The sequence below is a fragment of the Aphis gossypii genome, chromosome 1 (assembly GCF_020184175.1).
Source record: "Aphis gossypii isolate Hap1 chromosome 1, ASM2018417v2, whole genome shotgun sequence".
NCBI classification, from domain to species: domain Eukaryota; kingdom Metazoa; phylum Arthropoda; class Insecta; order Hemiptera; family Aphididae; genus Aphis; species Aphis gossypii.
Genome location: NC_065530.1, coordinates 36,429,166 through 36,443,361, shown reverse-complemented (window position 1 = coordinate 36,443,361; position 14,196 = coordinate 36,429,166). Strand labels below are relative to the sequence as shown.

General features: G+C 28.2%; 2 protein-coding genes and 1 long non-coding RNA gene across 3 annotated transcripts in view; 2 read left to right on the top strand and 1 right to left on the bottom strand.

The window, feature by feature from the left end:
* Positions 1 to 1,083, top strand: part of LOC114124990 (prolactin-releasing peptide receptor) — a 98,831-nt gene extending 97,748 nt beyond the window's left edge. Inside the window, 1 exon segment of the mRNA XM_027988457.2 lies at positions 707 to 1,083. Within this exon segment, the coding sequence (XP_027844258.2) occupies positions 707 to 842 (136 nt within the window). The 3' untranslated portion in view covers positions 843 to 1,083.
* LOC114124991 (putative cyclin-dependent serine/threonine-protein kinase DDB_G0272797/DDB_G0274007) lies at positions 861 to 3,594 on the bottom strand. Its single transcript, XM_027988459.2, has 2 exons — positions 3,170 to 3,594; positions 861 to 1,684 (listed from the first exon to the last, which is right to left on the bottom strand). The coding sequence occupies exons 1-2, from the start codon at positions 3,197 to 3,199 to the stop codon at positions 992 to 994; spliced, it is 723 nt and encodes a 240-aa protein (XP_027844260.2). The 5' UTR covers positions 3,200 to 3,594; the 3' UTR covers positions 861 to 991.
* A 5,891-nt stretch (positions 3,595 to 9,485) lies between these two features.
* Positions 9,486 to 11,508, top strand: LOC126548995 (uncharacterized). Its single transcript, XR_007603136.1, has 3 exons — positions 9,486 to 9,728; positions 9,783 to 9,995; positions 10,955 to 11,508. It is a non-coding gene; the product is annotated as an uncharacterized LOC126548995 (long non-coding RNA).
* Positions 11,509 to 14,196: the final 2,688 nt, after the last annotated feature.

Here is a 14,196-nt window from a genome sequence, read left to right as displayed (position 1 = left end):
TTCACATATTGTTCATTTAGTGAAAGGCTACTTAATATGACACACAGTTGATATACTTGAAAACTTTCATATTTTTTTTTATACTAAAATAAATGTTTTAACACGAATTAACAACATTGGCTCTATCGATAGCTGTGGAGTTTCTGTCTCATGCGATCTAATATGAACATGACAACTATAGTTTTAATAATAATTTAATAACTTATAATAAATATTGAGTAATAATTTTTGATCATCGTGCTCAGGCCACCTCACTCGTGTTATTTTGATACGAGTATCTAGCTGCTCAATGTGTCTGAGGATCAATTCTTGGATTTTATTTTTATTAATATGTCATATATAATATCATCAAAAACTCGTTTCAAAATTTTCAAGTACCGCAATCATCATGTTTCAGTTATTTCCAATTGCTGAATTAAATTAAATCAATATTTTTGACTGACGTTTTTGAAACCATTAAAACCTCTCATAAAAAATTTTGAATATAAATATGTTTTTCCCTAAAATAATAACGACCTATATTGGTTTTAAAATTTTCAAGTTAGTGACACATGAAAGGATCAGAAAAGAGTGGACCTCTTAGCCCTCGCTCCTCGTTAGAACGTACGTCATATTGTAAACGTTTGTTCTATAGTTCACGTGGACCCAATCTGCCCTCACCTCGTATTTCTCGATTTTAATTAAACATTGTGTATTGTTTTCGCAGTAGCACCAAGGATCGGATCAGGAGTTATTTCAAGAGGACAAAGGTCACGGCGGAACAAGCGACCAGGACCGTTTCGACGGAGGGTCTCGCAGCCCGCAATTCGATTTATACTGTGCAGGAGAGCATTCCGGCTTAAACGCTTCGACGAACGGAGTTGGTTTACATTGATTTATTATGGAAATATAACAGAACAAACAATAATAATATTAGCGTTAATGAAAAAAAAAAAAACAAAACAAAACAAAACAAAAAAAAAAGCATAACAAAATTCACACATTATCGTATTCAATACGAATAGCTAACACCGTTGCCTGAAAATTGAAATTTCGACACGTCGGCGGCCGATGAGTAATATACTCCCAACGGGTTTTGCGGCAATTGCTGACTGGCCGACGCTCCGTTCTGTTGTTGGTACAAGCTCAAATTCGGTTTCTGTTGCTGCGGACCTTCGGCGGGCGCCTCGTTCACCGGTATGGTCGCAGGCCTGAACAGTGGTTTCTCCATGGTTTGATAGTACTGTTGCTGCTGTGGCTGCTGCGATTGCTGTTGCTGCTGAAGCTGTTGCAATAATTGCTGTTGGTATTCGCTGCTGTATTGCTGTGGCGATGCCGCCGCGGCGGCCGGCTGATAGTAATCCCAGACCGACTGCAGTGGCTGTTGTTGCTGTTGATGTTGCTTGTACGGCGACTGGAGCTGTTGCAACTGCTGGAGCTGAAGCTGTTGTTGCTCCAGCCTAGCCTGTTGCTGCTTCTCCAACGTTAGTTTCTGCTGCGGTGGATAGTAGTACGGCTGCGTCGGATAGTTGTACTGTTGTTCCGGATACTGTTGGTAAACGTCGCCGGCGGTGACCGACTGTTGCGCCGCTTCGTTAGCGAACTGTTGTTGGGCGAGAGCGATCTGCCTGTCCGGGATCACTGGTCTCCGGTAAACCGCGCCTAACTTTTGGCACATGCACATTCCAGTCAACTGCAACAAAACCTAGTCGGAACAAAAAAAAAAAATAAAAAATAATAATAAAAACTAATCTAACATATTTGTACAACACTCGTATGCAGTTTTACTTTTAATTTAAGTGATATCCTTCGCCCCTAACCCCCTCCCCCAGAAAAAAAAAGTTCCAAAACCCATCCGTAGCCAAGCGCGAAATGTATTCAGTTCGTGCGAAAAGTTTTTCCACTGACAGTATAAGTCCAAGCGTAAATGCTGTTTCAGTGCTGTGGATGACAAGATGAGTGACATCACTGCATCGTATTTGCCATTACGTCTCGCTACTGTTATTTCTATTATTAGTTATTATTGTTACTAAATGGGAGGCCGTCGACGTGTTTCAAAGGCAGTGTGGAATTTAGTTTCTCACAATCGATTTTTTTGCAATCATATAATATCATATTATTAAACGTGAAAAATTGCTGTTTTCATAGTTTTAGTCTTGTATTAACTATAAGTATGAATAATTAATATAATATATATATATATAAATAGGTACCTAGTGGCATTATGGATATTCTCCATTTAAAATTAAAATCATTTTAACGAATAATATGTAAATGTTAATTTTGTATATTCCATTATTATGTTATTAAATCAGATTAAATAATTAATACATTTATAATGTAATATAATAGTCATTTTTTAGATATATTGTTAAAATGTATTCAAAATCAAATAAAAAATTGTTAATATAGTTAATAGATTTAAGATTACATTAATTTCTACATAACACACATGCGTATTAATTTATATTAAAATTGATTGATTAACGTACATATTTTCGATTATACAACAGCATAAAAGCGTATGGTCATTAAATTGTAAAACGCTTTTAATGATCTATTCTCAACGTTAGGTCCGTGAACTTGTTCAATATAAATTATTATGTCAACTTTAATAAGATTATACAACTATATAGTTTATTTTCGTAAAAACGAATTTAGTTGAAAAAACTTGAATAAACGTTAATATTATTTTATATATATATTTTTTTGATTTTTTTGATTTGCTGTTTGTACACAAATAATATAGAGAGTAATTTTCGTGAACAAAAAAAACTCAGGAAGTGACAACGGAAGAATTGTACAATTGTTCCGTGCATGATTTACAAGAGTTCGTTAAATTAAAAACGTCGCGAATAAAAATTGTTTACTGCGCAATATGGGGAAGTTGTTATTAAGAGTGCGTTGATTTTATAATTTAATTGAAACGATTTTTTATTCGGAAAATATAAACGTTATATTTATATAGAATATAACTGCAGTTGGTTATTTTCGGCGTAAACAACCCCAGAGAAGGTGATAATATTATCGGCCAAACGCGAATATAATGGTAATATAATACATTTATCCTTGGTTATTTTTGCACTTAAATTTGATATTATTAAAACTCGGGGAAGTGAATAGTAACAAAAAAAAAAAATACCTACACATATTTACATATTATTAAAAAGAGAAAAACGGTTGTACTCACCAAAGCAATGTTCAACTTGGTCGAATCCATACTGTTATAGGTATAATAACCGACGTCCGGAATTCAATACGATTGGTTCACGCGGACGCGTACTTGCGGATAATATTATTCCGTCTAAATGATATAACACAACAACGGTTGTATCGCAACTGTTTCACAGCGTAAATAGTACTATATAATAATAGTATAATCTATACTATAACAACAACAATAATAATATGAAGTCGCCCAAACGAGACGTCGTGTTCGGTATAATATGTACGTAGATATGTACCGAATTATATATATGTGGTCGTATCTATATAGCGACGTGTTTGGACGTTAAATCGAAAGTGTGCCGGTGACGTTGGAGGGCCAAACATTTATAACGGACTGAAACACACACACTCGCAGCTGTTGGCCGCACAATATTGTCACCACCGACTCAATAAATCCGATCACGTTTTATCCAATTACCGTTTATACGCGCGGCGAGTTTGTAATAAAAATAACGTGTGCATATTATTATATATATCACTACGATGACGACATTACAATTATTATTATCGTTGATGTTATGTGATTTCACTCGGAAATCAATTAACTCATTCCGGTCTCGTGCCCTGCTCACACTCGGATGTTCTCCTTTACATCATCCTGAGTTCCCCACACTTCCTTACGCCCACCCATCGAAAATGTGCATTTTATTTTATATTATTATATGTATTATACGTTTGGCTCGTACGAAATCGATTGTTTTCGCCACTTTCTGGTTTGGGCTTTTTTCTGTCTTTCTTTTTTTTCTCTGCCACCCGCGGTGATAGATTCGCGAGATTTCACTTTTGGAACGTATGCGAAAACTAATCGCCCACTACGACCGAAATCGGATTGGACACGATCCCAAAGTTTGGAAAAGGTATATATATATATATAATATATGTATTGTGTCGTACGTTTTTACGAGCACTGATAAATGGTATTAATTAATTGGACTACATTATATTATTATATTATACCGGATGCGTTTGTAACAAGAACCTTTTTTCTTTTTTTATGGTGAAATGGAAGAGAGAAGACGAAATAATTACCTATTTAATTAAATGGTTTATTTGTTTATCACATAATTACGTGCAATTAATTCAATTTTGTTTAAAAAGGATAATTTGTGATTCCTGAGCCAACAAAAAAACACTCCGTTTTCCGTTAAAATATATTATCACCAACGATTTTAAGTTATTTTAACGTTTATAATTATTACCTGATGGCTTTAAGTTGTAGTGACGTGTACTTAAGTTGGTCTGTTTACATTTTTTAAATGTATCTAATATCTATATTATGTGTCATATCAATCATAATTATAAATATATTATATCACTATATATAAACCTATTTCATATTATGTATTTAAATTCAATGATGATTTTAATAAAAAGTCTTGGTTTTTTTTTTTAATTTTCGAAAAGTTAAAATGAAAATTTATTTGATCATAAATAACAATTAATATTTACATGTCTATAATAAAATGTGTGCAATATTATTATATAATAGCCGAAGTTGGTAAAATCTACACACGGGCTACAATACTTCAGTCAAACTGACATGCATACAGATATCGCTACGATTATATCAGAATAACGATGGCTGTTATGGATAGCAATACATATTGTGTAAAGTATTAATGGTATTCAACGATTTTCATTATTTTTTTTTCCTGCAATGTTTCATTACTGTCTCTAAATAACATTTACCGTCACGATACGGTAAGAACGAATTTGTTGTGTTGGTGTATATTTTAATTATCTTAATTTAAAATTCCAGTTGAAAGGATATTTTAAAAGCGTTAATTGAGCAAAATCTCACTATGTACATAACTAAACAATCGAAAATCAGATTAACAATGATAAATTAAATTAAAAAGGGTTTAGTTAAGGGTATTTTGATTTACACAATAATTAGATAACATTCTTTGTCGATCTTTTGTTTCAAATTCTATCGGTCATATATAATGTACTTAACTACAATAAAGTTTTGCGATGCGACGACAAACAACATTATAGATGTTTCAGATTAATTAATTTATATATTTATATAATATTATAATATATATAATTAATAGGAATCCGAAATCCTTCAGTAAGTCATGGTCTTTTCCAGTAAGATTTTTGGTCAAAATAAATACATCTGAGTGCTAGTTGCAAAAAAGCGTAGATAAAAATAAATGAAAAAGTATCGATTCTTACGTAACTATAAATCACCCTTAATAGCGAGCGTGACTACAGTTAACAGATACCTATACAACCACAAAAACGGTTCTATTAGACTTCTTTAGTTTTTGCACCACTTCAATAATTTAGGTTAAACATAAATTCCTTGACCTTCAGTTAAGCCTGAAATAGATCACTCATCGAGAGTAGGTAATGTATATGAATAGAAAATATAATTTATGGGTATACATTATTTCAAGCTGAAAATCGACTAAGGTTTATCTATATATATACCTACTTATAGTCTTACAAAGTATACTCATTGGAAGTATTCAAGTACAAAATAAATACAGATAAACACTTTAAAAAGTATTCAAGATGCATTAACTTAAAAATGTATTTCTATATGTATAGATATAGAATATACTAAATGCTCATTTTTTTTTTTTAAATAAAAAGTTAAAAAAGTTAATGCAATTTTTTTCTAATTTAAAATCAACTGGTAGAGTTTTTTTTTAGAATTTTGTTGTCATACATTATAATTTGTAAAGAATGTGCACTGCATTATTTTATGTAACTTAACTTCCCATCTATATTCCCTATTAGAAAGTACAATTGCATAACTATATTAAGTCACATACAAAAAAAATAAAAAAATAATAATATTTCGATCGTGAGAAAGAGTCTTAGAAATTTTTATCTCCATGGTAGTATTTCCAGTTTTATTATAAAATCGATGAGCGATAATACCTATATAACCATACCACTATTAAATATTAAAGTACCTACCTATACTATTATTATACTGATATTTAGAATTAAACTTAACCTGGTTTGTACCACTGAAAATGACTAACGATAATATATTATAGAGGATACTATTATGTATAAATGATAATAAAACTTCTAGCAAATTCGTATTATTTTACATACATTGTACTTTATTTTACTTATATGCAAATCCTATTTTTTTTTTTTTTTATATATATATATATATATTATTGAATTAATATAAAAGTAAGTATTTTACTCTAAAAGGCAAACGCATTTAAAAAATTATATGTATTTAAAAAACACTAAGTTTTAGTTAGTATACTTTTCAAAAAGTTTTTAAAATAATTATTTATAGATTATTTTTAAAAAATGTTTGAATATTTTTACTCGACTACATTACAACGCTGAGATAGATATCTTATACCCAGTTTATCTAGAGTGGTAGAGATAAAATAAAATAAATATCACGCTAACGCAATCTTGAAAATGTCTTCGTCACATAAACAAAAACCAATCATTCTTTGACTACAATCACAGTAATAGCGATACTTTTGTCCAATGATCAACATCGATGACATCCACCACACCTCGTCTCTTCCCTTATTTCAATTCTCTCCGAGTCGAACAACCGAAAATGGTCTATTTATCTAATCATCCGTTTCGCTTTCGGTGGTGAGTATTCAAGTTTACATTAAATTAACTTTAGCCACCAAATCGTAATCCGCAATATTGCAGCGTGATTGCAACATGTATATTGTACATTATATGTATACCTATTATATATTTATGTGGGTAGCTAGAAATGAGGTATGCAGACACCATCAATTCACATGAGAGCACAATATTATGGAATACCATTTGAAACTATTATAGATTTATATTATGAATACCTTTTGCCGAAAATAATTAAATTAATGCCACCAATAATATGCGTTGTGCTGAGTATAATCAACTTTTATGTACTTACATAATATTATATAATTCTATATGAATGTTTCATAGTATAAAATATATGATTAAGTATACGTAGAAAACAAAATATTATACTGTATTTTATTATTTATTTTGTGTACACTCTTATTATGGATGTCGATGTAATACATTGATAATTGACTACCTACCTACATAAATTACTTGATATTCATTATTTCCTCGTGCCCTACAAAGTCATATAATTACACAGTATTGACGTCATACTTTTATGGTCCTGATTTGTGAATTTATTTTATATGGTTTTTCTTAGGGCAGTAAAAATGAAAAAATTCAAAAATATAATATGACGTCATACCTTATAAATTGAATATGGAACTCCGATAATTGTACTTTGATATACATTTTTTCTAATTTAAAAATATTTGTAAATAAAAAAAAAAAACCATTATAATTAACAACAAACAATGAAACTTTGAAAACAGCTGCTGTGTTTTATATTATTATCAAAGTACCTATTTAAATTCATTATTTTTTGGAGAAACTGTAAAACATATTATAATAGACGAGTTCCTGAATATGTAAAATAATGAAAATACCTTTTAGTCTATTATAGTTATTATATTCCATTATACTAGTCAAATACATTTTCTTGCATAAAACTATCATTCATCATCTGTGGTACTCTGTGACATAAAATGACCATTAATGTATCTCTTTTTTAATGCATAATATTTTAAGTAGGTGTACTTATATAATAATTTTATCATTTTATAAAGAATGGCATTCAGTATTTATCATTTAAATTAAAAAATACAACAACGAAATTAAATTAAAACTTTTTGAAATACCAAATCATAAATAAATTACGTTTTTAAAGTGAAATACATGTTTTTAAAAATTAAATTTGTGTATCATTTAAATCAAAATATTTTCAAGCTGTAACAAGCTTAAGAAAGTTTGATCGATATTTTGAGTATTGATATTTATTTTACATAAAAGCTCACGACTTTTTACACCAGAACAAAGGTTTTTAAATACATTTTTATAATTATACAAATCAACCACAGATTTTCTTAAAATATATTTAAATAAAACTCATAACAATTTCGTTTTATTAAAAAATATGAATACGAATACAGCATAATATTTTTTTATAAAAAATTAAAACAAATAATGTTTAAAGAATAAAATGTAGTAGATATCTATTGTAATACAATCATCAAATTTTTAAATAATTTAAAATAACCAATAAATTAGTATAAAATTTAAGATTTGTTAATTTAAAAATATATCATCTATTCTTTTTCAAACTATAGTTAAACTCTATATTTAAAACTTAAAATTATTCAATTACACGTGTCGTTAATACGCATTAAAATATCGAACTTCTTAACATCGTACACTCTAAGACCATTCTAAAACTAATTCAGCTGATACTGCAGTATACGTTTATTATTCAACATCCGTTCCTTTGATCGTGTAATAATGTGTATAACTTGGCGCTGTAAGAACTTTTTAAGGCGAGGACGTTGAACAATTAGCAACAGTTAAGCACAAAATATTGTTATCGAAAACATTTTTATTATATAACAAACTAACGCACAATATATAATATACACATTTATAATTTCACATTTATGCCTTGACAAAAGCACACTCACGTATTATCGAAACCTCTGTCTTTGACGCACTCGCGACAAAGACCGGACTCTTCTTGCCTGCGTGTGTGGCGGTCTTTATTGATAAATATGTTGCCACATCAGCACATCTTGCTTAATTGGTTCAACCTACTTTAATTACTTAATAATCTAAAATGTATTCCCACATAGATTTTAAAAAATAATATTAAAACATAATTAAAATAATATGTTATGAATGTAAAAACATAACATATTATTGAGAAAAATAAATATAATATCTTTCAGTGATGAATTATTCTATATTTCAATGTCATACTAAGTATATAATTTATACACATTTTAAATAAATTATATTTTATTTAAATTTTTAGCACAAGTTGAAAATATGAAATAATCAAAATAATATAGAAATTGTTTAATAAAAAAACAAGTGTAGTCTTGCTCGTAGGTTAAACATTTGAAAACAATGTACCCAACTATCATATTATAATATTATAAATTATAATAATATGTTTTCATGCAATTTATTTTAATATAAATACGTTTACGGAATCAATGCTACAAATCGGTTCTTGACAAACTTTGAAAGGAATTCAAGTACATTTCCTCTGCGATTTGCCACCCGTGTAGAGATAATCGGTGTAAACGGTTTATAGTTTATACACTTATACAATTCTTGATTAATACTATCAAATTTTGCAGTCCCTTTGATGATACACAACCTAACCTTCTTCTTTAGTAACGGAAATGATTTAATAAATAGTTATATTTATAAATATTGCCGTTAAACTATGTTGTTTTGAAAAATCCTAGTTAATATTTAATAGTGCTAGATTTATCGATAAAATACCATTATCTTTTTACTTTTACTGATATAATTTTTGTTAGTTTTCATTTTTTCATACACTTATAAATATTTTATCCAGATTATTATTAAACGGAGTAGATAGTTAATGATTTAACATTTATAGTGAAATAATTTTAAAATATCCTAGCTTTGGCTGTGTATCAAATCATTCAGCATTAATAGTAAGTAGTAATATAGTACTATTTTCATATATAATAATACTCTCGTTTATTCAGAGACTTAGTTAAATGCTGAACAAATTTAATGTCTTACGGTTTATCTACGTATCAGCTATTTAAAAACGATAAGGTTTATAGAGTGAACGGTATTTAATGATAATCGATATAATATGTATATAGCACCGTATTATACTCGTATATATTATAATACTATGTAGAATATCGACAGTTCAAAGCCCGCGGGAAAAAAATAAAGTTATCGGAAAACAAGTACGAGTACAATGTACTTAACATAAATTTTATTGTATAGTATATTTAAAGATTTATTTCCATTTGAATGATCGATTATTTTATTTGTTCATGACCCCATACTAATTAACCTTTATTTAAATTTGTCTTTAATTAATATGGCTTGGATTTTAAAGAACATGCTTCTATTTTTATATATGAGATAGAAATCTAATTTTTATACATATAAATTCGTTTCACATCATTTTGATTCAAAATAAACTAATTTTTTTTTGCTTTTTTATGTAATTGCTTTTTTTGATTTTTTATTGCTTTTTTAAAATTATTTCAGTTGCGGATTTTTATATGTAAATTATGCTGTATTGCAACAAAAAAAAAATAATTAATAAAAAATGTAAAAACCCAGAATCCGGACAAAGTGGTTATATTGGATTATCATTGTTTTCGTTATCAGCTTGTTTATTAAATTATTATATGTATAGATTATCGATCTATACAATATAGCTTGCAGTACCTATACGGCCAGTTTGCCTATAAAATCGATATCGACCATTTAAAAATTTAAGATTTAGTATTTTAATTTGTAATCTCTTATATGAAGTATGCACTAATCACTTCAGTGAATGTAGAGAGTTCGTTTTCTATGTACAAAAATATTCTGTCGGACAATAGAGTTAGTTTCACTACTGTAAATCTAGGGAAAACACAAGGTTCTTAATTTTTTTTTTTTTAAATAAATAAGCTTCTTTTTTGCTTTTTCAAAACAATTCTGTGCTCTTGTTGTCGCTTAGTAGTGAGTATACTTTAAAATCTGAGCCCTATTAATTAGATATAAATGATACAATTATATTAGTATATTACCAGATTAAGTTATTATGTAACTCAACTGATATTTTTTTGTTATATATGTATTGTTATATTGTTCACACTTGATTCATTGATTTTCAAATAATATATTATACTAATTTCATGCTTTTCAGGACACGTATGAAATGTTTTATTGTATTATTCAATTAAGAAAGTAATGCGACGTGACTGTTGTGGTAGTGCGGTTTGTACTTTAGTGCCGAATACATATTACGTCAAAAACCACTGCCGCGACATGCCTATATTATTAAATTCTAATTGATGTACAAAAGCTGCCAATTCTGACGACAAGATCTTCAAATCAAATGAAGTCCTATATAATATGCAATACTCTGTCATTTGCATTACATTATAATATATCGTCGTCCACATACGCACTACACACACATACACATATTCTCTATATATATATTAGAAGAATAATAGTAATGTACCGTGTACAGTTGCGTTGTTTGTATACACAAACATTATAGGTCGTAAAATAATTGGTTACTATTGTGATTTAAAATAGGCTTTTCAAATCCGCCCTATGCGTTATGTCCATCTACACTATTCATTCCTCGCACAATAATACATAAAGTTCGAAATGTAAATGGTATGTGTGTGTGTGTATTTGTACTCAGGATAAAACACATTGAGTAACACTATATATCTCGCTGATGAAATAACACACCAATCTAGTATGATAAATAATTTTCATTATTATTATTATTACTGTTGTTGCTGTTGTCATAGATATAATATTATCATTATCGTGTTTATCGTACACGGATTTGCGTGGAGAAAGTCATCCCGTCGGACAATCAGATATACCCAAACCAAAATCTAATTTTGAATTCAACAAACCAACACGCAATGTAGGCTTTTATACCATACGTATAAATTATGTATACTGTTGCTGCTGCTGCTGCTGCACACAAACGATTTACTATTACGACTAGGAATATTAGTTAATATTTTACAATTATAATGATCTGGGTCTGCTTATAGATTTGTGTGTGTGTGAGTGTCCTTAATTAAAATATTTTGTAAATATAATTGTGTGTAATAAGGTATTGATCGAAATTGTAACTTTTCCCATCGTGTAGTGCTTACATCCAATAGCTACAGTTCTGTCAAACAGGCCACAAGGGATGAATAATACAATTATGTTAATAGTTATTTTAGATAATATTATGCCTTCTACGAAATCAAAAACGATCATTAACGAATATGAATATAATGTATGTCAGGACAATATTATTTTGATTGAACTATAATAGGATGATTTTAACGGTCTGAAAAAGTCTGTTTAGCCATTAATTTCGACGTAAGTGTCAGCTAAATAAATGGAACAATCCAACAAACATTATTGCGTGCTCATAAGTTAACCCATGTTCGTGCTAAACTTGGTCCTGGCCTACTAAATCATGTTCTGGGAAGTTTGCCTATGTGCACACTTTTGGCCTCGTCACCTATAAATCATCTCCAATAAATTTCGAGTCAATATGTTCTTGTCTTGAAAATTATTTTTGAATCATTTAAAATTAGTATACATTGGAATTATGACACGTAAGTAAAATGACAAATTACTTTAGTCTCGAGACAAATTGAAAACTTAGAACTTCAATATCTAGCGCCGACGAAACCTATATAACTTTTATGAGCTTTAACTAGTTATAAATATCATATATAACAGATTTTAAATGGAGTAAAGAATATAGGTATTAGTTTTACAATGATATTTGGTTTTTTTTTTAATTAAATATTTGTTTATGTCATCACATTTTAGAGCATTAAAAATAATAATGCTTCAATCTTAAACTTAAAGGGTGGTTTCTGGTAGAATATTGTATCTAGATGATACTTTAAGGTAAGGGGTAAAACAGTAAAAAATCCTCAATAATTCTCTAAATAATCAGAACAATCTAAAAATAAATTACGGAAAATGGTAATATTTGCACACCTGCAGTTTTAATAAAATCAATATTGTTTTTTTTGTGCGTTAAAATAAATAACCATAAATATTTGTGTAAGCTTTTTTAGACATCCTATACTTAATATTGTAGCTGTTTTTGATCAATTTATATATGATTGAAATTTTAGATTTGTTTATAGTTTTATTTCAATATTTTTTGTAGACTAAACATTTTTTTTTTTTTAGTCGAAAAGCTAGAAAATTTAACACAAGGTTTTTCACACGTTGTCCAGAAATTTTTAGATATCTACGTTACATTATTTGCAATTTATTATTTTTTTTTAATAAGCCTCTGAAATTAAATTTTTACAAAATCCATTAAAATCGCAATAATTTATTTTTTATTTTAAAAACACTTATTTTAATATAATATAAAATTTGAAAATGTAATAAAATACTTCCCATATGATGTTCTGACAACAACTTATATCTATAAAAAATACATAAAAACTAATTTTTATAGACGTTAGATTAAAAAAAAAGTTGACAAAACTGATCATTTAAACAAAATACAGCCATTTTTCAATTAATCAAAAAATATTAACTGAAAGGATGACTTGCTACTTTTTTCCATTACGTATACTATTAATATTTATTATTATTATTACGTATACTATTTAAGTTATATTTTCAAAATATTTTAGCTAATATATACCATGAACCAATCCACACCGTTAAATGGTATTTAGTTTTCACTAAGAAGTTAACAAAAATAATATATAATATAATATTAATATAGTTTATACTAGTAGGTATAATAAACATATTAATTAATGTTGTGTATTCAACGAATTTACATATTTATTTTTAATGAAAAATAGTACAGATAGAATTTACAACCTATACATAAATTCAATCATTTTAAGCTTCATAGTATTAATTTTATAGATTTCCCGGGGAATATAATATTTTAATGTTACTAACATGATGTACTATACTATTTTGCATAGAAAGTTCCAATGTATAAATTATTAAATTGGCAACGCTATTTTATTGTTTGGTTACTTGCTATATGGAATGCTATACATTGTTAAGTGATAATTTTATCAATGTAGTAAGCATGAAATAAAACATACATCGTACATACATACTTTTAAGTCTTCATAACATATTATAATACAGAAGTATACATTAAAATCGATCAAAATATGCATTCTTTTTTCGTTTCAAAAATTAAAAGTAACCTAACCTAATGAAATTCTTATTAAATACATCTAAACCGTTATATTATTTTATAACTCTTAATAGTTATGGTTTTGTTTAAATTAATAAATATATTACACATGTTACGTTTTATTACGTTATCCAATATGTTCTCTTTCGTATTTTTACGGTAACCTGTAGTCGTCATAAATTCAGAATCTTAATAAATATTTTAATATGATAATACTGATGATG